This window comes from Sciurus vulgaris (assembly GCF_902686455.1).
Source record: "Sciurus vulgaris genome assembly, chromosome: 9".
NCBI classification, from domain to species: Eukaryota; Metazoa; Chordata; class Mammalia; order Rodentia; family Sciuridae; genus Sciurus; species Sciurus vulgaris.
The window spans coordinates 83979319-84006999 of NC_136469.1; the positions used below are offsets into that span (position 1 = coordinate 83979319).

General features: G+C 36.3%; 1 protein-coding gene across 7 annotated transcripts; it reads right to left on the reverse strand.

Annotated features, from left to right (window-relative positions):
* Positions 1–353: 353 nt before the first annotated feature.
* On the reverse strand, positions 354–27585 carry ART3 (ADP-ribosyltransferase 3 (inactive)). 7 transcript variants are annotated; one of them, XM_079152746.1, is made up of 10 exons: positions 27431–27584; positions 26184–26261; positions 20234–20945; positions 10182–10214; positions 9249–9281; positions 7376–7405; positions 5622–5654; positions 3640–3672; positions 2352–2384; positions 354–767 (listed from the first exon to the last, which is right to left on the reverse strand). In XM_079152746.1, the coding sequence occupies exons 2-10, from the start codon at positions 26250–26252 to the stop codon at positions 628–630; spliced, it is 1116 nt and encodes a 371-aa protein (XP_079008872.1). In that variant the 5' UTR covers positions 26253–26261; positions 27431–27584; the 3' UTR covers positions 354–627. The 7 variants fall into 7 exon arrangements, with proteins under 7 accessions (XP_079008872.1, XP_079008873.1, XP_079008874.1 ...); XM_079152747.1 differs by having other exon boundaries at positions 26184–26293; positions 27431–27555; XM_079152748.1 differs by having other exon boundaries at positions 27335–27476.
* Between the last annotated feature and the right edge of the window lie 96 nt (positions 27586–27681).

Sequence of the window (27681 nt, forward strand, 5' to 3'; positions counted from 1 at the left end):
ACCAACATCCATCACTTAATTAGTCACTATTCAACTGCCACAGTACTATACTTTATAACTTTTTTTTCCTTGTTTGATATATTCAATATCCTGTCAATCTTCCTGGGTTAACATGAGATTCAAATTAGTGAAACATTTTGTAAACTGTCAGTGTTTATAAAGAGTAATATTTATATTACTGAGGGAGGATGAAGAGATTGAGAGAAAAGCGATGATACTATTTGAAGGCAAAGTCTGTTCCTTCAAAGAGATGAAGGAAGAGATCTTTTAAAACTCAGTCTGGTGTTAAATTCATGTTAATCGCTAACATAGTAATGGACATTTTAATACCTGGCAGTTCTACAGAAATAACATCTGATACTAAAGTCTTTTATTGAATCCAATCAAAAGTATACAGTTTGTCTTTTTAAAAAATAAGATTAATATAGAAATAAAAGAAAAGTTAATTCTGTGACATTATATCTGGACCAACTTTCTGTATTGCAAAACAAATAACAAATATACAGTTCTCATTTTATAAAGTGGCTTTGGCCAACAAGTGAAAAATACATCATTCCTTTTGATCTCCTATAGGATCCCTGTAGTGTATTTCAAGTAAAGAATAAGAAAGATACAGACTATATCAAACTATGGAGCAACAAAAAGATTTACAGCAAAAGCACTGATTAAAATGATGAATGTCCCAAATGGTGGAAGAAGCCTTTTGCCAGAGGATGCAGAAGGATTGGTTTTGGGACCTGGAACAGGAAATGGATCTGGAGCTGGAGCTGTGAATGAGAACACACAGTCACTGACACATCATTTTTGGTATCGAGTATCATCACCTATACCATATAATCCTGAATATGTAAATGCTACGGTTGAGTTATAAGCTTACTGAAATGCTTCTACTTAGGAACAATTTTCCAAACAAATGTAGTTCTTAACAAATTTCAGGTTATAGTTCTCTTCCCCACCCCCTCTCTCATGTTCATGTATATATATATATATATACGCACACAACACACACATACATGCACATATGCATTTATCATTAGGACATGCTGTTCTGGGTTTTAGCTAAGGTTTCACAGGCTTTTTAAATTACCATATAGCCAAGACAATTTTTAAAGTTCTTTTGAATCTCTTAGAAATTTCTGTTTCTATTTTCTGTATATTTGTGCAAGATAAAGATTGTCTCTTCTATTTCAAACAAGACATTTGACATCCACATTCAAACAGGTACCAGTGTACAATTAGATATAACTTCATTTTAAAGCACTGATTCTGCAAGCTGACAAAAAATAGTTCTACATAGCTGTAGAGAAGACTGCTTCCCTTGCATCTGAACTCTTGGAGAGGAGCAGTGAAGTTCATCTACAAGATAATCTGTTTTACACTGCTCTAAACTCAGGCATGGATTTAAGGCTATGTTTTTCTTTAAACAGACTGTAGAGGGAAAGATTATCCCAAATGGGATAACCAGATTTCATAAGTGAAACCAAGAAAACGTTTTATAAAAGCCTCATGTCAATTTATTTGCCATACTCATAAACATGCAATTGTATGCATAGAGACAGGGAAATAGGCAGGATAAACTCATACATTAGTATGTCACTGCAGAACAGTGGTTCTCAAGAGGATAGTAAGCCCTGAGAGGCAATCTGAACAACTGTCAAGGAATATTTTTTTTATTATTATTACACCGATGGGGTGGAGGTGGGATATCCTGAGATGCTCAAGAGAGTCTGGCACAATGAAAAATCAACCTACTTCATGCACAACTTTCAAATGCACTGCTAGACATACATGTAAGTTAAAAATCTAGTGATCAAATCCAGAACCAAAAACTGTTTTACATATAAACAAAATATTTTGATAGTTTTAATAAACATTAAACATTTTTATCTAGTGTACACTGTTTAATTTCACTTCTTGCACAGAACAGCTTCTAATTTGTTCTTAAATTCAAATGTCTGTTTTCATTAAGCCTTTCAATATAATCTAAGCATTTACATATTGAAATATGTTATTTTGTTATATAAATTATAGTCAGGACATTATGATTTTTTATGGGTGCAGGCACATCTATGAATTTTATTTCAGGATAATACAAGGACTTTATAAAATATTTGTTACGAAAAAGGGTTGAAAAGATTTAGAACTAAAACAGCATAGTCTCTAGACACAGCTGAAAATTATTTTTTAAGAAACAAAGTTGCCCCTATACATATAAGCATTTGAATATAACATACTCCACTGTTAAAATACCTTAAATTCTTGCAACTTCTTTTATAAAGAAAAATGAATTTCTCACTTTTTCTACATTGCAGAAACATGCTAATCAACAAAAGAAATGAGATATTGCTTACTAGGACTGTTGGTATTTCTTTGACTTTCGTCTTCTAAAATACAAAGAGAATTTCAGTTAATGGCATTATACATCTATTTATCCGGAAGAAAAAAAGAAAAGAAAAAGATCCAATAAAGATTAAGCAAACTTGGATTATCTCTGACAGGGGGCCCAAAGGGCAGGAAAATAAGCTTAGAGATATATGGGGGGTTGCAGAAGGGTCTAGTTTTTATTTATTTGTGGTCTTTGAAAAATTTCTCCATGAATATGCATTTCCATTAAAATAGAGGTTAAAATTTTGTTTACCAAAAAAGTACTTTTTCTACAACTCAGATTCCCAAGTATATAATTAATGAATTATTATTTGTTATCTATCTGGCATAGTGAAAATGCTATATGTATATTATCATCTTTACTTATTACAATCCTATTAGGTAGCTATTATTACCCGTATTTCACAATGTTCTTTAAAACACCCATAAATGTTTTGAGGTATGACATACATAAAATCATGGAGGCTAAGAGGTAGAAATATCTGATTTCAAAACCTTTACTTTTAATCACTATGTTACATTATCTCCAAGTTTGTGTCTAGGATTGAAATATTTCATTAGTACCATATTTTCACAGTTTTAAACCCAAATTCTAGGAGTTCAGGATAGAGAATAAAGGTGTACATCAATCTGTCTGGAAGATGTGTCACATGGGAGAAAGTACACAAAATTTGAAACGTTTGAGTCCTGGTTATCTCTTTCTAGCCTTTAATCTTCCTACGTTCCATTTCCTCATCTCTGAGATAAGTGGCACAGGATTAAATGAGAACCTGTGAACTGTTCTGACCTTGCCTTTAAAACGCCTGCACTACCCATAGCTTTCCAGCAGAGGGCACAATACAACGTTATCTCAGCAAAACAGTGTCCTGTCAGTGAAGGTAGCGAGGAGCTCAATATTAATGTGTTCTCATTCACAGTTCTTTGATGATATGTCCACAGATTCCCTCACTATTCCAGTTCACTCTGGAAATCCTCCTGCCTCACTCTGGAACAGAAAAGCACAGCTGGATGGCAAGCGTTCCAGTTTCAGGTCAAGCACCTTTTTTTCTACTTGGCCCAGAGAACCTTAATAGCAGCCCACTGCTCACAGTGAAATGAGTTCTCAACATTTCCCTCCTCTATGCAGACAAGGATGTCAGAAACCATAGAGCCCAAATGTCTTCCCTAGGCGCCCTAAGCCTGACATAACTGAATGATTATGGTGAAGGACTTAGAATCCCATGGTGCCTCCACCCCCAATAAATAATTTATTACCTGTTATTTCATCTGGTTCTATCACTTTTATTCCTAAATGAAAAAAAATATATATTTTCAGTTAATAATGATAGCTACCATTTACTATTTTATTACTATTTATTTTATCATATATTTTACTTCATTAGGCCTTAATTTACTCGACTGAGGTATCCTCATTTCACAGAGGTAGAAGCAGAGGCACACAAAAGCAAAGTAACTTATATAATGTTACCTCAAGGAAAGTGGCAGAGGAGCGACTTCCTGAAGCTGGGTATGTCTGTCTACACAGCTCCCTGCTCAGTGGCCATCGTTCAGACAACCACAGTGTTACTATCAAGACCCTGATGAAAGCATGCAAACTCAGGTCCAGAGAGTGGAAGAGATATGGACAGATGAGGTGTGTCATCAGTATTACTAAGGGGTTCACTTTCAAATTATGGCCAAATAAATCCATCAGTGCTAATCTGGGTTAGTATAAAAAAGTTGCTGAACTCTCTTTTTTGACCCTATGTCTGTAACAAACTGTGATCATACTGTTTCTGTGCAAGGCACAGTTTCCATCGACAGCAATGTTAGGCAGCACTCAGCACTGCATGGTTAGATTTAATTGAGCAGATAATGAAAATCTAATTTCTTTAACAGATTATCATTGTCATAATAACAAAACTTACGAAACACTTTTTAAAGCACTACAATGAACTCAGGAGAAAGAATTTTAAACATTAGATAGGGTATGGCATCTAAGATTTTGTGGTTTTATAGTCCCTACAGATATTCCCATGAGGTAAATATGACAAGCGTTGACCACACTTGAAAGATGATAATTCTGAGGCATAGAAGTATCATTTACTGTCGTAGCTCTTGGGTAAAATATCAGATGTCCATTTTTTCTTATTATCTCAGGAAAAAATTAATTTGGGGAGTTTTTTTCTTCCCCTCCCTTGTGTACATAAAGTTCTGAGATTCTTCTGAAGAACATGACTGGAGTCACTGTTCTGTTTCTCTGGTCATAGAAGTTCAAGGCCCCTCAATGGCCTTTTCCTCAGTTACAGCTCTCACTTTAAAAGTATCCATTTTTGTAAAGGTTATTTATTCAAGGTAGGTTAAATCTGTCATAGTAAATATGCTGGAAAAACACTTGTGGAACTTTGCATTGGGTAGAGGGGAGTGAGGAGGGGAGGGGAGAGAGGTGTGGAATGATATAGACTTCAATACCCTATATACACGTATGATTACACTACTGGTGTGACTGCACCATGTACAGCCAGAGGAATGAGAAGTTGTGCTCCATTTGTGCACAATGTATCAAAATGCATTCTATTGTCATGTATAACTAATAAGAAAATTTTAAAAAGTTAAAAAAAAAAAAAACACATGCAGAATCACAGGTGTTTTCAGTAACTTTCAGTTTGCTCCAGTGAATACAATTTTCAAACTCTGGCCTGATGTATTCAAGAGGTACAAGTCCCAAAGCTCCCACTGCACTATAGTTTCTGGCTTTTGACTAAAAAATTCTGGCTCCATAAAACCATACTGTAGAAATCCACACCAAGTTTACAGGAGTCTTCTGCCATAGCACTTCACTGAGTGTATGTCTATGCCAGGAGAATACTAGGTTTCGTAACCTGGAGATCTATCCCACATGATGGCTTGTTAACCAAAGCTAACAGCTTGTGAAAGAAGCTGAAGTTTCTATTGAGTTACTTTAGCTGTAAAACCTGGAAGGTGCTGGTCTAGTACATCCAGGTTCCAGCAATCTTGCTCTTAGCCATGACCCCAGCACAGCTAACTTACCTGTCTCAGAGATTGTTCCAAAATCACATGAATGCTGGAGAGGAAAGGCACTTTATTTATACTTTTCTCTAGTTAAATTTTTGTAGATGACCGACATAGTTATGAGGGAAATATCTGTGAATACTGCCTCATACATTCTCTTTAATGTCCAGGTAACCATTCTCACCTCATACTTGGGCTCAGAGACCAACAGAAAACTATCTTACCAGGTATTTCAGTGGATTCAAGGATTTTCATACCTAAAGGCAGGAATAAATATTGATTAGTGTCAATTAATTACCTTACATTGTTAATGTTCCCATTCATCTATTAATTCCCCATTGGTAGCAGGAAAAAAAGGGGAGAGGAAAGAGAAAAGGACAAGAAAGTGAAGGGAAGAAGAAAGAAAGCAGCAACAATAAAAGCACCTTTCAATGTCTCTTCACTTTTCAACAGAATTAAGTTCAAACTCCCTAAGCTAGACTTCAAGAACTACCATGATCTAGCCCTTGGATCTCCAACCTCATCTTCATAAGGCAGTCACAGGACAACCACTTTTAAATGAAATAATACTGGGTTGAAGTCTCTGCTTGGTTGAGCTCCACTGTCATTATAGTCATTAGTTCAATAATTTTGCACAGGCTACTAATTTACATTGAATTAGGAGTATCTTCTTATATCTTTAAATGCTTTCAAAAACAATTTTAAGCTTAGTGCTTCATAATGTATATAAATTTATTTAACAGCACTCAACTGCTAGACACTAAGAATGTTTCTAAATTTCTGGTACTCCCACAATTGTGATGAAACATTTTTGTACATAATTTTTTTGTGTTTATGTCTAATTTCCCTGGACAAATACTAAAAGTGTTATAACTGGATAAAAAGATAAAAACATTTTTAAGGCTAGTATGCCTACTATTAAATTACCCTCCAGGGGGTAGGGGTGTAGCTCAGTGGTAGTGTTTGCCAAGCATACAGTAGGCCCTGGGTTTGATCCCCAGAACCCCAAAAAGAAAAACAAAAAGGTAAAGGAAAGTTGTTCTAATTTATCATCTCACCAGAAAATTATACAAGGAGAGTCCTACCCCAGGACTCTTAAGAGAATCTGAATAATATCATTAAAAAATAAGGCGGCATGGTGACATGCCTGTAATCCTAGCAATTTGGTAAACTGAAGTAGGAGGATTGCAAGGTCCAGGACAGCCTCACCAATTGAGCAAAACCCTGTTTCAAAATTTTAAAAAATTAATTAATCAAACAAAAGGTCTAGGGATGAAGCTCAGTAGTAGAGTATCCCTGGGTCCAAACCCCTAAAAAAAAGTAAATAAATAAAACATCTGGGAGTGGTGGCATATGTCTGTAATCCCAAATACTGAGAAGGCTGAGGCAAGAGGATTGCAAATTCAAGGCCAGCTTGGGCAATTTAGCAAGACCCTGTCTCAAAATAAAAATAAAAGATCCGGGGGTATAGTTCAGTTATAGAATACTTGCCTATCATGTGAAAGGCCCTAGGTCCAATCCTCAGAATAATAATAATAATAATAATAACAGCAGCAATAATATTTTAAAAATAAAATAAAAACTTGGGGATAATACTTAGGTATGTACTAAATAATCAAGGGATATAGCTAATAGCATCTATTATTGAGATTGCTAGAGACAGAAATAAATACAGAGAATCATCATTTTCATTTTGGAAAAAAAGTAATGCTATGTGTTATGCCTGCCCAACCCTCCCAGTTACAAGAGTTCATGTAACAAACTGTTCTCTATTTTCAGGAACTTCCTGAAGATTGTGAGACAAGAGACAGAACTGCTGTGTCATTTTTATGAAGAGTTCTACCTGATATGCCAAACTAGTAAGGCAGTCACTGCCTCCTTCCCATTCTTCCTCATTATAAAACATGCCTGCTTGCTCATACCTGTAAAGTGAATGCTTACAAAATCTAATCCCCCAGAGTTTATGAAAATGTCTTACCAGGGTCTTCAAGACTCTGGTTTTCTTTACCTAAGTTACAAAAAAAAAAAAAAAAAAAAAAAAAAAATTCAGTTTTAACTGATCTAAACAACAAGGAATCAAAAGAAACAGAACTTACTAAAGCTACAGTTCAACTATTTTCAAGGAAGGCTGAGGCAGGAGGATCACAAGTTTGAGGTCCATGAGGGCAAATCAGCAAGACCTTGTCTCAAAAAATAAAAATTTTAAAAAGGGTTGGGGATATAGCTTTGTGGTAAAGTGTTTGCCCAGCATGTAAGACCCTGAGTTTAACACACACACACACACACACACACACACACACACACATCCACACACACGCGTGCGCACAAACACACACGCACACACTTATTTTCATGGTAATGTGGCCATAAGGAACCATCTGGTATGTCCAGTGACTACTGCTACTGAATATTAGTGTCAGCCAGAGTCTAAATGTACCTTGGCTAATGGGCTACAACTATCATCTGGCCCTTTGTATTAACAAAAACCACCATAAAACTAGTCTCCTAGAAATCTCAAGAAAGCAGGAAAATGTCTATTCTTGAATGGTTAGCTAAGGTCCCTGTGAAGTGACCAGAATTTGAGACTGCAATGAGCCAATTAAGAGGGGTTGCTGACAGTCTTGGTGGCACACGTCTGTAATCGCAGCAACTTGGGAGGCTGAGGCAGGATAATAGCAAGTTCAAGATCAGCCTCGGGAACTTAACAAATCCTGTTTCAAAATAAAAGATAAAACGGGCTGGGGATGCAGCTCAGTGGTACAGCACCCCTGGGTTCAACCCCCAAAACAAAAAAGACAAAAAAGAAGAGGGTTGCTAAACAAGTCCATCAAGACAGGAAGTATCTTCCTGAATATGAAATAAATGGCATAAATTTACCCTTAAGGAAAGGGTGAATTTTTTTTCTCCCAAAAAGAAAAACTTATTGTAACCAATAGGCCAAATACATAAGGAACTTAAATACAAAGAAAACATCTGAATATATCTCCATTAATGGAAACTAAAAAAATTATAATCAGCTAGATATTTTTAGTCAAATGATACTAGTCAAGGAAAAAAAAAATTACAATGGAGTAGCATTGGTTTGGGGCACTTAAAATGGAGCTGGGAGGCCATGAATCAGATCCCAGCTGGGGTGCAGACATGCCCACTCCTAGTTGAGCTGACCTTTGAAACATTGTTAACCTCTGACCTTCTGTTAAGGGATCCCTTATCCCAAACTACCCAGAGAGTCCAAACCCATTCCCTTTCTTGCAAGACAGCTTAATTTTAACCAACACCAATCACAGTTCCTAACAAGTATTTCTACTTTTCACCCTTCTTGCAGTTTAAAACTATAAGTGCAGCAGCCATTTTATAAAACCTTGGAGCACATTTTCAAGATTGCCTGAATTTGTTTTCCTGGCTTGCAATCCTAATTAGCCCCAAATAAATGTAATTTTCTTTGTTCTCTACCAGGTAGATTTTATTCTCAGTGGACATATCAAATGTCAGCATATTTGAGAGTTGTAAATATAGTTTTCTATTTAATTTGAATTTTGGTTTCACACAGGCTAATCTCAATGACCAAATATAGAGTTACAGCTCACAAGCCTCCCAGACCTGGTCTTGAGAGGTCCCATCACCCTTATTCCTCAGAAAGTTTCTGTATTATTCACTCTACAAAACCAACTCTCTCTCACCGGAGGGAGGCAAATTTCCCCAGAATAGGTTCTGTTTCCCCACTTCACAGTCATCAAGTTTAACAGCAAAGTACTTCTTTTAAATAACAGCTAAGAATTGCATTTGCTAAACAGGAGAGAGTCATTAAACATCCTTATAAAGATTATTTTAAAAATTAAGAGCATACTCACTTGGGTTGTAGACATAGATCGGTTGAAAATATTCTGAAACACAAATGTGCTTTCATTACTTGCTACTCTACTCAGATGTGAATATCATGTTCAGTCTATTTTAAAATGCCTACTAAAAATAAAGATTTGAGTTGGCTTACATTTAAGAAACATAAAATATGGTTATTATAAGAAATATAAGATTGCAATCAATAGGCAAATGGATGTGGATTCTTTTTAATTACACAAAGAAGAGTTCATAGAAAAGGTAGTCAGGAATATAGCTATAATTGGACCATTGTTTTCAAAACTTTTAATATGGAAATCTTCAAAAGGACCCACTGACAGGATATATTTGTGCAAGACATTTTCTGGCCACTTTGGTTCAAATCTATTAGATTTTTGATAGTGCTGTTCAAGAATACTCTTAGAATTTCCCTCTACCTTCCTAAATCTTTCCCATCTTTCTTCTAAGAAACATTTGTTACATTCTGTTTTTCCCTGGGGAAGCAGAAACAACTCGCTGTGGTTCTGTCAGCCCACCCTTTCCTTTTGAGCCATTCACTCCATTCATTCCATCTTCCAACTGTTATTTACTAAGATATAAAAACATAGAAATGGGAGTTCAGCTCTTTGCATAAGGACAATGGCTAGAGATGCAGGGGATTCGGGAGTCCTAAAGCTCCCACAAGGATAGGCTAGGGCAAGTGGCATGTTCCCTGTAGTCCCAGGGCAAGGCAGTGTTTGAGAGAAGAGCAAAAGCAAGAATGGAGCTGAGGGTGGGCAGTTCACATCAAGAATGAGCTCACTACCTGAAAAGGTAGCAATGATAACACAAGTTAGCTCTGAGAAAATGATGGCTGACAGTAGGAGAGCACCATGGTGCGGTGGATTCTTGTGAGAAAACACTGACAAAATTCCATTAGAGAGAGAACACTTTAAAGCATATCTTACCTAAGTTCTCGACACACTTTTCAGTTTTCAGTCCTGAAACACAAAGATTAAAGCTTTGTTACATATAATCTAAACTAGTAAAAATTCAATTCATCTGTAGCTATTGATAATCTAGTTTGTCAATTCTTAGCCTACAGACCTATAATTTTGTAGGATGCAAAATGTAAAACAATTGTATTTTTGCATTCATAGTACAGCCACCAAATAGCTATGTAACTTTGACAAAATATCTAACTTTCTGGAATTCAATTTCAGATAAGTCTGTATCTTTTATTGGACAAAAGAGAATTAAAGACTGTAATACAAACAGCCCTGCTAATTAGCTGACCTTCGGATAGGACAATTACCCTGGATTATCCAGGTGAGCTCAGTCTAAACACAAAAATCCTTAGAAGTAGGAGAGGAAGAAGAAGGCATCAGAGGCGATGTGACAAGGACTTAACATACTATTTCTGCTTCTGAAGCTGGAGGAAGAAGGGCCACATTTTAGGAATGGCAGGTAGCCATTAGAAGCTGAGTAAGGCAAGGAAACATTCTTGCCCAAGCTTCCAGAAAGGAATGCAGTTTTAACAACACCTTAATTTTAGCTCAGTAAGTTCCATGTCAGACTGCTGAAATGCAGAATAACAATAATATATATAACAAGTATAACATAAATTAAGTAACAATATAATATTATATAAAGATTACATAAATATATAATTTACATAGTGAATACCTATAACATGTGTCATATAATAAATATATGTAAGATAATAAAGCTTTGTTGTTTTAAACCACTAAATTTATGATAATTTATTACAGAAGCAACAGAACACATGTACACATACATAAAGTAGAAAATATCTAAAATGAAAGGGGAAAACACTAAATAAATAAATAAATAAATAAAAAACCACCAGAGACCCACTGAACTATAGGACAACTTCAAGAAGCTCACTATAAATAAAACCTTACATAAATAAATAAACCTATCCATCCCTTAAAGAAAGGGGAGAATAGGCCAGGGGTGTAGCTTGGTGGTAGAAAGAGTGCTTAGCATGTACTCAGCCCTTGATTCTATCCCCAAACACAACAACACACACACACAAAAGAAAGAAGAGTGAAAAAATATTTGAAGAAACAATGGCCCGAACTTCCCAAATTTGATGAAAACCACAATCACACAAATCTTTTATCTTTAATATATAAAAAAGTTTCAAGAGGCAGTAAGAAAACAAACCACCCCATTAAAAGTGGGCAAAATATTAGAACTGATGTTTAACTAAATATATATAAATGGCAAATAAGTACATGAAAAAATGTTCATCATTACTACTCATTAGGAACATGCAAATGAAAAAGACATATAATTTTGGAACTATAATTATGAAAAGGACATAGCATACCAAGTGTTGGCAAGGATGTAGTAGAACTGGAACTCTTACTTATTCCTGGTAAGGATGTAGAACTACTTTGGAAAAACAGTTTGGCAGCTTCTTTCAAAACTACACAAAACACCTACCATGTAACTTAGCCAACACTCTCCTAGATATTTATCCAATGGTAATGTATGTATATATCCATATGAAGGCTTACGAAGTTCACAGATGATTTATTTTTAATAGCCCCAAAGTGGAAACAATCCACATTTTCTTCAACAGTTGAGTACACAAATAAATTTGTTGTATCCAGTATTCTATAATAGAATGTAAAGAACTATTGATATGTGCAGCAACATGAATCAATCTCAAAATAATTATTATGCAGGGTGAAAGAGGCTCTGCAAAAAAGAATATGATAGTATATGAATGAAAGTCTAGAAAATACAAGCTAATCTTTATGGAAATAAAGTACACCTGTAGCGGGGTTGGGGTTGTGGCTCGGTGGCAGAGTACTTGCCTCGCATGTGTGAGGCACTGGGTTCCATTCTCAGCATCATAAATACATAAATAAATAAAGGTTCATCAACAACTAAAAAACAAATTTTTTTAAAAGTACACTTGGATACATGAAGATGAGGCTGAGAAACAGGAAAAGGAGGAGGAAGGGATTTCCAAGGGGCATGAATAAATTTTAGGAAGTAGATATATAATGCTTACTTATCTTGACTGTGGTGGTAATTTCATGGGAGTTCACATATCATAAATTTTACTTTAATTATACAAGTTCACTGAATGTCAATAAACCTGTCAAGCTTTTTAAGTAATGGAGATGGGATGAACAGTGACTGGACCAGGTTTTGGATCTAGTCCCTCTTGCCTACCAAAAGGAAACCCAAACATCCCTGAACTTGTTAAATACTAGAGTTTTAAAATGGTTGGTACTCTGAATGCTAAATAAACTCATAGGGCTACCAAAGGGTATTTTAAATTTTCAAGATAAACACAGTCACACTTGTTATTGTCTAGACACTGAATGAACTACTACAGGAAGGCAGTTTCAGTTATATGTCACATGTTACGTATCAAGTTACATTCTGTTCAATATCATCATATATTCCCAAAGCTGGGTCTTAAGCAATTGTGACAAAAAGCAAGTATATGTGGAGAGCAATGTGGAACAGGAAATAAGACAGTATTTAATCTAATTTCAAGGTCTGAGAAGCTGTATGTAGTGTCTAATAGGCTCATACCTCCCATCAGCAAGTAAGTGTGGTTAAGAATGAAATAATAGTACTTTATTGAAAAAGTATGTGTAGTATTTTTTAAGTTACTCAGATATTAGGATATACTTATTATTTGTATTTACTTAAAAAATAGAACTTTTATGTATTTCTTTTAGCCTAGGGACACTGAAAAAACTTATGACTAAGCACCATGAACTGAAAAAGTTCAAGAAGCTGCACTGGACTTATCTAAGACTTTACCCAAACTACTGGCTCAAGGGGTGCCTTGCTTTGCTACTGGCTCAAGGGGTGCCAGGCTTGACACCTGAAAAGACAACAGTACACTGAGAAAACAGCCTGCCCCTAGGTTGGGCAAATCTGGTGGGTGGAATGTTGTATTCATCTGTTGTAATGATGTAAATTGGTCTTTGCCTCAGATGCTCTTTGGGATAAGGTGAACCTCAAAAGGCCATCCTGGAAGGGATACAACACCTTGAGACCAACTGAAACACACTTATATTGACTCATGTGACAACACTAATGCCTTAACTGTATGGTCAGGCTACTGAGTCACCCAGAACTGGATTACTAAAGATAAATTCATACTCAAGTGCCTCTATATGGTGTTTCCAATGCAAAAAATATAACTTGTGATTTCAATCTTATTTTACTTACATATGTAAACATAAGTGATAGTACCTAAAGAAACCATCTGGGGACTAACAAAGCAGATGATGTGTATGTGACCATTGTCTCTATTACAGCTTATGGATCAATAAGCAAATCTACCACAACGAGGAAATAATTTGTAAGGACTAGGACTTCTAATGAAAAATTCTACCAGTCTTCCCAATGAGCTCTCTCTCCAGGGCTGTTTGGTCTGGCTATTGTCAGCTATTTGTAAGATGTAAATAGCCATGCTAATTTACCTTGGTTGAGTTCCTGAGCACCAAGAATCAGGAGTTGAAGAATGAAGGGAAGTGAAAGAAGAATATACTTGTATAAGTATACTTGCTCTGACCTCAGTATTTTGGTGGATGTTCACATAAAACTGGCTTTTACTACAGCAAATGAATACATTTCATGTAACCTCAGCAAAAAACAGATCATATATAATCAGATAAAAACACTAGTTTATGAAATTAGAGGCTGACTTTGCTTTCAGTGGTTCTGTGGCTAATTTTCTCTTGTTCCCAGAGGTCAACACAGAATTCATCATTATGGGAAAAGGACAACCAAGGTGGATTGTCCCCAAGAGGAGATGACAAGACAAATGGATTAGATTGGGATTATAGTAAGCAACTTCTGACATGGCTGCCAATGATCCTGCCTCTTGCTATTCACACTGCTTTGTAATCCTCTCCCCTTGAGTGTGGGCTGAACCTAGTGACTTTCTCCTAGCAAAGAGAATACAGCAAACGTGATGATCTGCTACTTCCATTGTTAGGCTGCAGAAGTCTGATTTGCTGGTGCTCTCTTGCTCACTCTGATGAAACAAGTTGCCATGTTGTGAGATACTCTATGACAGGATTTATGTAGCTAGGAACCAAGGAAGACCTCCAGCCAGCTGCTCATGAGGAGCTGAGGTCTTGGCTGAACAACTCATGAAGGACTGTACCCTGCAAACAGCCATGTGAATGAGCTAAGAAGCAGATCCTTTCCAGTCAAGTCTTAAGATGACTGTAGTGTCCACCTAAGTTATGCCTGAATTTCTGACCCACAGTAAGATAATAAATGTTATTTTAAGCCACTAAGCTTTGGAGTAACTTGGTATTCAATAAAGGGTGAATAATATAGACTGAGGCTCTGTTTTCTGTCAACTTGTCTAGGATCAGTTAGTCCTCAGTCACTCAATAAAACACTAATCCGGTTGTCACAATGAATGTCTTGTAAATATGATCCAAGTCCACAGTTGGTGAATTTTAAGTAAGGTAGATTACCCAAAATTACTGTGCAGGCCTGGTTAAATCACACCTGAAAGGTCTTAAGAGAGAGGAGTTCCAAAGGAAGAAACTTTGAATAGCAGCCTAAGCTCATGCTTCGGTTAGTTCCAGCCTGTCCTTCCTCCCAGCCTGCTTTGTGTATTTTAGAATTGCCTTGCTGGCTTCGTAACAGTGTAAGCCAATTCCTTTAGCAATTCATTTCTAAATAAGTATTTCCTGCTGAGTCTGTATCCCTGACTGATTCAACAGTGATGAATGAATGTGGTAGATGAGAATCAGAAAGAGTTGTTGGTGGGCAGTCTTCCAAATTCTTCTAAGCATTGACTGATGTGGTGAACTGGGTATGTCACTTCCTATCTGGTATTGGATATGTCACTTCCTATTTGTTTTAGCTACATGGATTGATGCTCCAATATCAGACAATCTGAGACAATAGCACAGAAACTTTGCCACTCCAAGGAAAAGCTAAGAGGTATCAATCAGAACCAATGGAAATACACACATTAAAGCTCTCAAGAACTTTGGGTGAATTTATAAGAAATAAGTTGGATAGCCCCATGGGTTCATTTTCTCTTCCCCTTTAGATGACTCAGTAGAGAACTGGCTTGACAGGCCTCAGTAAGCTCAATAAAATAAGCTAAAACAGCCACTGAAGTCCAGAGATGCCCTCTTTCTAATGAGGCCACTTTCCCAACTAGGCAACATTGATATACCCTGATCCCCAAAATCTGTAAATATATAAAGCATTATACCAAGGTTGCCCCTCACTACAGAAACATTGGCCAAAATGCCAGATCAGCTATGCCAATCCTGCTCTTAAACTGATGCAAGTTCAGGGATAATATTGCTCTCTGAAGCTTTCTCCTATTAAACCTATTAGGTTTGCATTGTAGGGAATCCCAAAGCTATTGCTTTCCAGTAGATATTTATAATCTCTCCACAGTTCTCTCAATCCAGGTGTAGTTTTTCAGTTGTGTCATTTGTAACAATAAGGAAAGTAGCCTGATTATACCTCTGATATTCTACCAAGTTTTCTAGAAAAATACTATCAATTATAATTATTCTGCAGTGATTTTTCTCTTGAGAAAGAAGAAAGGATTTTGTTATTTTTTTTCTCAGAATTCATTCCCTTATTAGATGACTACCATCTAATGGAATATCTATGGTCTCACTATCTCCTAACAAACTGAACTATTTTCTAGTTAACTAGTTTTTATAAGATCCACTATATATTTTTAGCTTGAAACTCATAGTAACACAGGACTGTGTTTAGCACACAAAATTTAGTGCTGTAGATTTTTTTTTATCATTTTAGAAATATCTCTTCATAGCCAGAGTCATAGGTAAAGCCTGTCACAATGGAACAAGATTCTGAATGTATCCTCCTGATCTGGGCTTTTAAAATTCCTATTCATATTGTTGCAGTTTGTTTTTTGTTTTTAAATTGCCACAGGGTTTTTGGACCCTGTATTCTCATAGTTATCTCTAGATGGCAGCAAAGAACTCCAGTCTAGGCTTAAATACCATAACTCAGGTTCAATCAACACACTCAAGTGCAGTGGCTTAGAGCTCCCTAAACACATGATACATGTAAGTATCTACAAAGGTCTCCCTTTGTGGCTAGTCTGCACATTTAATCTGCTGTGTATCCTCTGCCTAATCCTTGTTCCGCTCCCAGCATCTTCACAGGACTCATAATGCACTTTTCCATGTAGCTCCTGAGCCCTGACTCATTCAGAATCAAACCAGCAGCTCCACCTCTTTTACTATATCACAATTCCAATCACAAACATGGAGTTTATGGGTTTCATTGCCCAACACAGCCCATCAATTAGGCACTAGTACTAAATCTGGTTTGTAGCGAGGGATCCACAAATGACATCTGGCTAAATGGATCAATAATACCAAAAGTACTCCAACTGTTTCTGGCTGTGATATGCTGGTAAAATTTAACACACTTGGTGGTATAGTATTTGTTGAGTTTCATAGTAAACTAGTTTCTACTTCTAGTGATTTCACTTTCAGATACCAGTAGTCAACTGCAGTCTGGTATTTGCCTTGATTCTTATTATTAGTTGTTGTGTAGTCTAGCTGTGCCTAATTTATAAATTAAGCTTTATCACAAGTATATGCATATAGGAAAATATTTGGTTTGTTATTTTCTACAGTTATGGGCATTCTCTGAGGGTCTTAGCCCAGGAATAAGGGAGGGTAGTAATATATAACCAAACCACAGTCAATTTTAAATTCCTGTGATATAGGAGGAACTGGGAAGAAGATATATGCCTTTGATTAGCTTCCATTAGGTATCAGCTGACTCTAGTTAACTTGGTTTTTGGTCAGGTCCAATGTACAATTATTGATGAGAATGAACACTTTTCCTTTCAACACAAATTTACTCATTGCATAATTCATCTGCCCCCTCAGGAAAATCGTATCATTCAAATGCAACTCAAATGCAGGAGTAGAATAAGACAAATGAGGGGCCTAGAGTATAAAATTTAATGAGGCATTCCCTCTCAGAATCATGCAAGTGCAAGTGGTTTAAGTATATGTATGGCCCTAAGAGTGAAGATTTCCTTAAATTTTGTACCCTTGGCTCCTCAAAAGTTACAAACCTTCTGCCATCCAATTCTATCAGCCCCTAACCCAGGCATGTCTCACCCTACCCAGCCTTTTTAATTCACAGTACCTTGGGCACACTGAGTCAAGATCAAAGGTCTAACCCACTTCTAAGATGTATGTGTACTCACTCACAATGCTTGACCCAGCAGTAACAGTTTTTGATTTCAGACAGAGTCACATTCACAAGACCCCAAAAGGGCTAATCCTCACCAGTTTACTGAGTTTTGCAGAAAAAAATGCAAGGCCAGGAACACATACTATTTAGCAGCAGGTGAGCATTAGGTATGCCCTTCAGTGCAATCCTCATAATCCAGGAATATTCTTTAATCCCCCAAGATTACAGTCAGTCACAAGGAAATAAGATCACACAGGTGGGTGTAGGAGCCTCCCTAGTTTAGTAACTTCCTGCCACATAAGAAGAGGATATCCTTTAACCTGCCAATTTTGTACAGGATTGATACAAGTCCTGTTTGCTTCTAGCACTCAACAAGGAAAATACGTGAGTGTGCTGCACCACACTCAGGAAAGTTCCAAACAATGGCCTCCCTGCAAATATTTATAGTTCATTCACAATCCTCCCAGCTCACATGCACTTTGCCAAGCTAGAGATTTATTTACCATAGGTTGTGATTCCACCTGTTGTGTGGGAAGATCAACAAGAGGCCACTTTTATAGAAGGGTTTTTATTCACCCTTTAATCATATATGCCAAGGCACAGTACCACAAAGTTTCAGAAGTTTAAGAAGAAAGAAAACACATTAAACTTTCCAGATTAAAAAACAGGATTTAGGCAGGGGATTTAGCCCAGTAAAAAAGTGTTTGATTAGCATGTACGACCCTCTGTTTTGATCCCAAGCACCACAAAATATCAAAACAAACAAAAGACAGGTCTCATCCAAAGTTTTAGTAGAGTACCTTTCAACTTCTCAACAGAAGTTACAGATTTAGATGTCACTGGAGGAACATCTTCAAGATTCCAAAGGAAAATAATTTCTAAAACAGAAATATGAATCTACAAAAACTACTATTCAAGCAAAAAAGTAGATCTTTCAGACACACAGTCTTAGAAAATTTGCTTCAGTGTATAATTTCTTATACACACCACCAAACAAAGGAGCAATTCAGGGAAAGAGTTGCAAATCCAAGAAATAGGGGATCTCTCATAAAGGAGCTGCGAAGCCTGATGAGAGTGAGGACAGGTTGCGGGACATTCAGCAAGCTTAGAACGCATGACAGCAGGATGGTGGGGAGTCACAGGAGGAAGAGGAGAGAGGAAGACAAGGAGAAGGAAAAGAGGAGGAAGGGGAAGGAGAGAAGGAGAAGCAGAAGAATGGGGGAAGGAGGAGGAGGAAGAGGAAGAGGAAGAGGAGGAGAATGCACAGGAGAAGGAAGAGAAGAATGGGGAGGATAAGAAGCAGAAGAACAAGGAGGAGGAGGAGGAAGAGAAGGATGAGGAGGCAGAGGAGGAGGAGAGGACAAGGAAGAATAGGAGGAGGAGGACAAGCACAAAGAGGAAGAGGAGAAGGAGAAGGATGAAGTATAAAATGAAAGATTATCTTACTGTATTAAGATATTTCTATTTCTGTCAAAGAATTTGGAGTTGAATTACTGATGGGATGTTTAAAAAAAACTAAACAAACACACCAAAGTAAACAAACAAACAAACTAAACAACAAAAATCATGAAATTACCTTGGGAAAAAGAGGTACTTAAGCACAGAAAAAATAACTCTGATTCAGCTATGATTGGTCTTCACTACTCAGGGAGAACAAGAACAGTCATATGCACACATGGTGGGAGGAGGGTGGTAGTTATCAAATACTTTGGGTTGACAGACATAACAGTCATTTCTAATTCCCTTCTTTCTTGTCTCCCTACACTACAGAAGCCAGGAAAGCTAATTTCCCCATTTCCAAGCTTCTCTTCTGGTTATGAGTGAAAATAGTTTTTAGTAAATGATCTATAATCAGAAATTTACTAGAGATTCTAGGAAAACTTTTACTTTTCTTATTAAATAGGTAGATTTGGCTGTTATCCCCTTCCCTTTCTATCTTGGACATAGATTTATGTATACAGCTGCAACAGTTACCCTGCAAACATGAATCCATACACCCACATTTGAAGGATGGGGAACAGAAAGACAGAAAAGGTCTGAGTAACTGATGATGTAGATGAGCCACTGCACTGGACAGCCTACCTCTAGACTTATTAAATGAACACTATCAATCAGGTTTTCTGTTGGAGTGAAAGCAATAAAGGATTCTTAACTAAAACATAGTACATGAGGGCTAAGTGCTTATTCTTTTTAGCTGGAATTCAATAGACAGTGTCTAAAAAAAATTTAAATGAAGAAATCACATGTTGAAGCATGCTATTTCCTTAGAAACATGAAAAAATAGCTACAATAATTAAAAACAAATGCTACTGAGAAGTAAGCAGATGGGTAGGGCAGGGGATTGCTATTTTTCATTGTAAAGTAGGTTTGACGGTATAGTAGGGGTTCTTGACAATAGTACTATGTTATATTTTGGGTCAGTTACTTCTCTGTTGTGGGGGGCTGTCCTTTGCATTATTTCAGTGTCTCTGACCTCTACCCATCAGATGCCAGTAGTAGTCCCTCACTTCCTTCTCGGTTGTGACAATCAAGAATGTTTCTGACCACTGTCAAATGACCCTGCTGATAACTGCTCTTATTATACTATTCTGTTTTTTAACTTTTAATAATACTGTAAATGTATTATTTTGATAAAAATTAAATTATGGTTAAAGAAACAGTACAAAAGAAGCTAGCCTGGAAATTGCCAATGTCATTTCTCCTTTCAAACACTTCTCTCCCTGGGCCTAAGAATCCCACTCCATTCCTCCCAGACAAGCACAGAGGGAACAAAGACACTTACCACCTAGAAATGCACACTCATAATGGCTGCAGGTCTTGTTTGTGCTTTGAAGGATGAGATTATTGCTATTCCCATCCCGTGAAACCTGGAAAACCTCACTCAAAGGTATTAAAGTAATTTTTTCATTTTCTTTACCAAAAAACTTTTCAACAGCAATTCCAAAGCATGTGTGGATGGTTAATACAATTTGTTGGCTATTGACTGTTTGAGGTTTGGCCGAGTATGCCATTGTGAAATTGCCAAGCCTGGCTTTGTTTAGCTCTCCAAATGTAAACGAAGTGTCCTGGCTTATTCTATAAACCACATTTTTGTAACTGTCCTCACAAGGTCTTCTCAGCAACTGCAGGGCTCTTGTCAGGTAAAAATGAAAAGCTTTGAACTGGAAGTCATAGATATAACCTTTTCGAGATTTCCCAGCCACTGTCACAGCTTCATTGAAGAGATGGTAAAAGGGGGTTTGCTGTTGATATTCAGAAACATATGCCATCAGAGCTATTCCATGGTTATCCTTAAAATTCAAAGGAAGAAAGATCTGAGCCTTCTTGGCTTCCCATTTGGCTTTTGCATTTTCCCACACAGTTTGTAACAGCTGATGGGTTGATTTTTCCTCCGTGAGCAGTTGGGGAACATATTTCATTTCCATTCTGTCAATACATTTCAGGTATTCATCATCAAATGTATTATCTGCCATGTCCAACATTTCAGCCTTCACCTTCAAAGGAAAAGGAAATTAATACACTTGAAAAAGATATTTAGTCTTTATCACTTTCTTTTACATTATTATATCCAGTCTCTCATACTATGACAACAATCTTACTCATAACCAACAGTGGATATGATTTTTATGTATAAATCATATTCCATTGCTATTGATGATTTTTTTTTCAGCTGTAACTTTTTTTCTTTTGGTATGAGGGATTGAACCTATAGGTGCTCTACTACAGAACTGAATCCCCACTCCTTTTTATTATTTTGAGATGGAGTATTGGTGTATTGTCCAGGCTGGCTTTGAACTTACAATTTTCCTGCCTTAGGTTCCCTAATTGCTGGGATGACAAGAGTGTGTACCATTATGCCAGGCTTTAATATGACATTTATATGAAAGAATAAATATAAATAGATGAGAACTATACGGAAGAATAAATATAAGCGGATGAGAACAGAACAGTGCCTGTAACTCATTTACCTGAATGCTGTTATACAGAGGAAACTGAAGAACTGGGTGGTGGTCCTGGCTTTGAACGAAATCCTTAGCTACATTTCCTCAAACACTCAAGATTGCTGAGGTAATCTAAAATATCACATGCAAAATACTGTACATGATAGGTAAGTGGAATGGCACATATTACCTGCTTTTCTTTGGGCATAGCCCCTCCCTTGCCCAGATGGCATAGACAGGATGGATTTTGCACTTCCAATGCAAAATATAAGCAGGTGATCAAGGCCTAGCAAACAGAACATTCCCAAAGGAAAAAACAGATCTTTCTTCCTCTAAAAATCATAAACCCTAAAGATAATATTGGCTGGGGAAGTCCAATAATTATCTTTTTAGTCCCATAGGAAATCATTTCTGAAAGTAAAGCAATAAAGAAAGACTTGAAGAACTGAGAGGGAAAGAGAAAGATGAGGCTCAAAAAACATACTTGATGTCCTAAATATAGCTGTATCAGAAGACGATGTTTTATACCAGTCATAAAAATTAATAAATTTCCTATTTCTCGAGTTATTTTGAACTGTGTTTCTGTCACATACATTGGAAAAGACCTAATACAGCATCTAAATGACACATACGTTCACATACCAGAAGAAGTAGGGTGGTATAACATTAATTTAAAGCCAGTCAGATTTGAATTCAAATTTAATTTCCATTACTAACCAAGTACTAACTACAAATGGGAAAGTTACTTGACATTTCTGAGTTCAATTTTTCATTTAAAAAGGATAAAATGGAGAAAATATTTAATTGCAGGATTGTTATAATTAAATTATATAGTAAATATATGCAAAGCCCTTAACCCACACATTAAGCTTTCAATAAATTATAGTTATTGATTATTATTTCAGGATAGGAATCATGCATTATACTGCAAGTTTCTCAAGGGCAAAATCTGTATTGGATTTACCTTTAAATCCCAACTACCCAGTATAAAACCTGGCTAAATAGGTGAACTAAATAAGAACCCTATACACTGACTTATGGATCAAAAGTAGGATGAGAAAGTCTGTCCAGGAATACTATTTATGGGTTTCTACAGTTTCTTTTTCTACTACTCCATAGTTGTATGGTACATGGCTGCCTAAGTCTGCTTAAGGACTTCAGTTGGAGACCTTATAGAGAACATTAATGAAGAGCTGTTAAATTAGAAGGTTTGTGTGAACAAATTAAAATGAAGTACGTGTGTGTGTGTGTGTGTGTGTGAAAGAGAGAGAGAGAAACGTTTTTTTAAAAAGTCAAACCAAAACTTGGTCCTACTATCTCTTTTCCTCTTCACAATCAAACTTCTTGACAGAAATATCTACTCTTACCACCACTACTTCATTTCCCACTACATCTCAACCTTTCCAATCTACATTCCTCCACCATTCAGCTCAAGGGGACATTTCTTTTTATTCTACCTGGTCACTAAATGTTGGAGTTTCTTAAGGCTACTGATTTTCTAATTCTCAATTCTACCCCAGGCAATAATATATTTGCCCATAGTTTCAATTATCATCTAAATACTGACATGTCCTGTAAGTACCAGATTTACACACCAACTGACTACTTGATATCTCCACTTGCATGTCCAAAGACCCTTCAAACATAACATGTCTAAGGTCAAACTTTTAAACTGACTGACTACAACCACTACCAATAACAAGCTGGTTCTTCATTTGTGAAGTTTTCCTAGGTAACTCCTTCTTAGTCACCCTCTGTGGCTACACCATCTCTAAGGCCTAACAAACATTTTCAGAGTTCTTTCCACATGCCAGGCACTAAGTGCTTCACATGAACTATGTCATTTAATCCTCATAGCAACCCTAAGAATTAGGTACTATCATTAGCAACCTTTTTAAAAAAGACTTTGAGGAAACTAAGATACAGAGAGATTGAGACTTACAATGGGATTTGAATACAAGCAGCCTGGCTCCAGAGTCTTGTCCTCTTAATCAAAATGCTCTGTTGCCTCTCAAGATTGAAAATGTTTCAAATGATAACTACAACTGACATTTGTGTAGCACTTTTAAAAGACTATAATTTTGTTTTCAAGAAAACTCTTATGAAAGTTAGGGCAGATGATTATTAAAACCACTTTACAAATGAGATAACTAAGCCAGAATAAGAAACTGTCTTGATTATTAGCCACAGAGTATCCTCCTGCAGAAATCACTGAGACCCCTACACTCCTGGGTTTGTAGGTCAGTTTCTTGACATGGGAAATATGAGCTTCAGAAGATCAAATCACTGCTGTCTCATAGTCAAGAAATGCACTTTCCTCTGCAGCACAGAATGTACCAGAGTACAGCTTGGGCAGTAATGCCTGATTTATCTGCAAGACTTCAATATAAGACATGAGACCCTGAAACCACCTCCCACATTCCTCACCTCATATCAGAGTTGATCCAATATGTTCCTGTCTTTTCCCTTTGCCTCTAACCAGTCTCCACATGTCTAATTTTAGATATCAAGCCTTTCTGGCTAGACACCACAGCTGATTGTGTGTTCTGTACAATGCGTGCCTTGAGCAGCGACAAAGTTCACAAATACCACCAGCATTCAGGGTCAATTGAATGGATACTAAGAGACAGGTATGAAAGACTAGGTGAGCAAGCTGATTATATATATTTTTCTGATTTATCCATTAAAACAAAAGTGCATACTGATGAAATTCAATTACCAAAAAAATGTAATAAAAATATGTGGAAATGATCTAAATAAATGTTCAAGAAGAGAAACTGGTTAAACAAATCACAGAACATTAATAAAACAAATGCATTACGATTATGTTGCAAGAGAATACTTAAAATACAAATTAAAACCACAAGACATCACACCCATGGCTATCATGACAAAACAAAAACAAAAGGAAAATAACAAGTAACACACACACAGAAAAATCAGAACCATAATACACTATGATAGGACTGTAATATGGTACAGTCACTGTGGAAAACAGCTTGGTAGTATCTCATAAAGTTAAACATAGAGGTGCCAGTGGAACCAGCAATTCCACTCCAGGCATATACTAATGAGAATTGAAACATATGTTCACAATTTTGTTATCATGTAGCATAAACAACAGCCCTTGAAAATTCCTTTTCACTTATATCTGTATTTCCTGTATACATGTAAGTAAACATTACTATGCAATGCTACAACATACTGCTTGTATTGTTCTCCAAATATGTCATAAAAGATTGTGATTATAAAATTATTTAAAAGGAAAGGAAGAAAACTTATGTCCACACAAAAACCTGTATACAAATGTTCACAGGAACATGAACATAATACAATAGCTCTAAAACAGGAACAACTCAGATTTCCATTAACTGATGAATGAATAAACAACATGTGACACAGTCATACAAAAGCTATATCATTCAGCAACAAAAAGAAATGAGGAACTAATATGGGCTACTACCTGTATAGGCCTTGAAAACATTATGCTAAGTTAAAGAAACAAGACACAAAATACCTTTGCTTTAAAATTTCATTCAGATGATATGTCTAGAATAGGTAAATCCATAAAATGCAAAGTAGATTACTGGTTGCCAGGCAATGGGGGAAGGCAGGAATTAGAGCTGACTACTAATAAGTTTTTTTAGGGTGAAATTTATGCAGTTAGATGGTAGTGATGGTTGTACAACATAGTGAATATATTAAAAAACCAGTGAAATGTACACTTTTAAATGGTGAATTTTAAGGTATATATAAAAAATATATGTGTGGGTTATATATATATATAAATATATATCTTTTTTTTTTTTTTTTTTTTTTTTTGCTTACTGGGGATTGAACTCCACCAGGGACACTACCACTACCACAGAGTTATATCCCCAGCCCTTTTTAATTTTTCATTTTGAGACGAGGTCTTCTTAAGTTGCCTAGGCTGGCCTTGAATTCGTGATCCTCCTGCCTCAGCCCACCAAGTCTCTGGGATAACAGGCGTGTGCCACCACACCTAGCTAGTTCAATTTTAAAAACACACAAGAGAATGTGCAGACAATAGACTATACAATGATTCTCCAGACAATTTATCAAAATATTAAATTTAGAAAATGGATATGATTTTAAGAATTTAAGACAGTTTAAAAAAGGCATTCAAAATCAGTTCACAAATAGTGTTGATGTGGCAGCTAACATCAGGGTAAATTGAATGAGATATATTAAACAATCTTAATGAATTAACTGCAAATAAATATAATTTCTATCAGAGAAAAAAATCAATATGAGAAAAGATTAATTATATAATTTGATTTTTAGAAAATCCATGTAACCAAACAATATAGAGTTACCTTATTTGGAAAAAAAAAAAAAAAAACCACGATATTTTCAGAGTGTTTTTTGGTATAGAGAAGTATGTAGCACAATATTAACTTAAAAGTGAGGTAAAAAAATACTGTTTAGTGTCAATCTATGTTCTGTAAATTAAACACACACACACACGCACACACACACACACACACGCACACACACACACAGAAATGCCAAAGGACGATATGAACCAAGACTTTAAAGAGTCTTTGCTTCTATGTGGAGAGATTATGAATGATTTTTATTGTCCTCTTTTTGCTTAATTTTCCCAACTTCCTACATTAACACATATCATATTGGTAAAATGACCAAAAAAACCCTACTTGTAATAAATTCATTTACCTATCTTCTCTTATTTCCACACAGATGCCTCAGGCAATGTTATATCAAGTGTTTCCATTCCAGTGACCACATGCTTCCCATTCCCAACATTACCTGGAAGATGTCCATTAGAATCATGGCTGCCAGAAGCATGGTGACCATTTCAAAATGTCCTGTCTTCATTTTTCTTTTCTAAATTAAAAAGAAATTCCAATTCAGTAGACCTAAAAAAAGAAGTTTAGGGGAGTAGAGCAGAATGACAATATATTTTCATCCTGGGTGAGAGTGGATATCTTGGTGGTCAGGAAGTGGTTATCAATAAATTTCTAATGACTGCAAGAACCATTAAGTTTTATCTACTGTTCTAACACCTTTATTTTAGAGATGAGGAAACAAAAATGCAAAGAACTTCAGTGATTTGCTCAAGATTAAATCTGTCCATTTCCTTATTCTTCCAGATATGTCCTCTCTCCCACCATAGCTGCTGGTAGACAAACTTTTTCCTCTAAATCTCTTAGTATGTACATAAAATAATACAAACTGAAATACCACACAGTCTCCAATAGATACCCTAGGTCCCATTTTCTAAGAATCCTCCAGGAACACATCTATACACATCTTCCATTCTTCTTCTACCTTCTTTACAAACTAAGGCATGCCCATTTGGGTAGGAGAGAGGAGATAAGGAGGCCAGTGGTACAAAGCAGATTATCAGAGGAGACCTCCTTCTCCCAAATATGATGAAGAAAAGCCTAAGGGTAAAAACAAGTGTCTCGTACAACTTTCTGAAGGCGGGAATGAGAGTAAGAAAAAACTGGGTAAGCAGCAATTCTAAAAGATTATATAACTCTACAGCTGAATGCCCAATATTCATTCCAGTACTAATGATACTGAAAGGGGTAAACAGGAAGATAAGAGGTCCTCAAGAGCTAAAGTCATCTAGAGTCATTAAGTAATTCAATTAGAGGAGACAGCAGGTCAATCTTGGTTCCTTCCACGTATCTCCAACATTACTGAAACTACACTGAAATGAAACCTCTATTTTACCTTACCAATCATAACATTCTAAGATTCTGAAAATGGGAATAAATAGCATAGATTAAGGAGATAGTCTTCCTTTTTATAGATCATTTTGGTCCCAGGTTCCCATCATTCTTCAGAAGCAGTTTTTTTTTTATTAAAGATATTAAAATATAGTACAAAATGTCACTTTTGTGTTAAACTTATCTTTCAAAAAAATTTGGAATATAACATTTGATAGATACCTGTCCCAAGGAGTATATGCCAAGGAAGCTCTGAATCAGACTCTTCCTTGTAATTCTTCACCTCTAATCTGAGTGTAAATAAGTCAAAATGTTTACCTGACTTTTGTGCCTTTGAAGGAGGTTCAAATGATTCTAGATCTCAAACTGACTCCCCGCTCTCAGCTGTGGTGAGTGGGTCTTCAGAATGGGATGTTGTTGACAGTGAGAGTTCAGAAGGGAATGCTTTTCTTTTTATAAACACCCCCAGTCGTAGCTTGGCAGTGGCATATTACCCCACTTGTGTTCAGCTATTTATATCTGGCTCCCACACTGTGCCTTGGAATCACCACTGTTAACACTTTAAATCT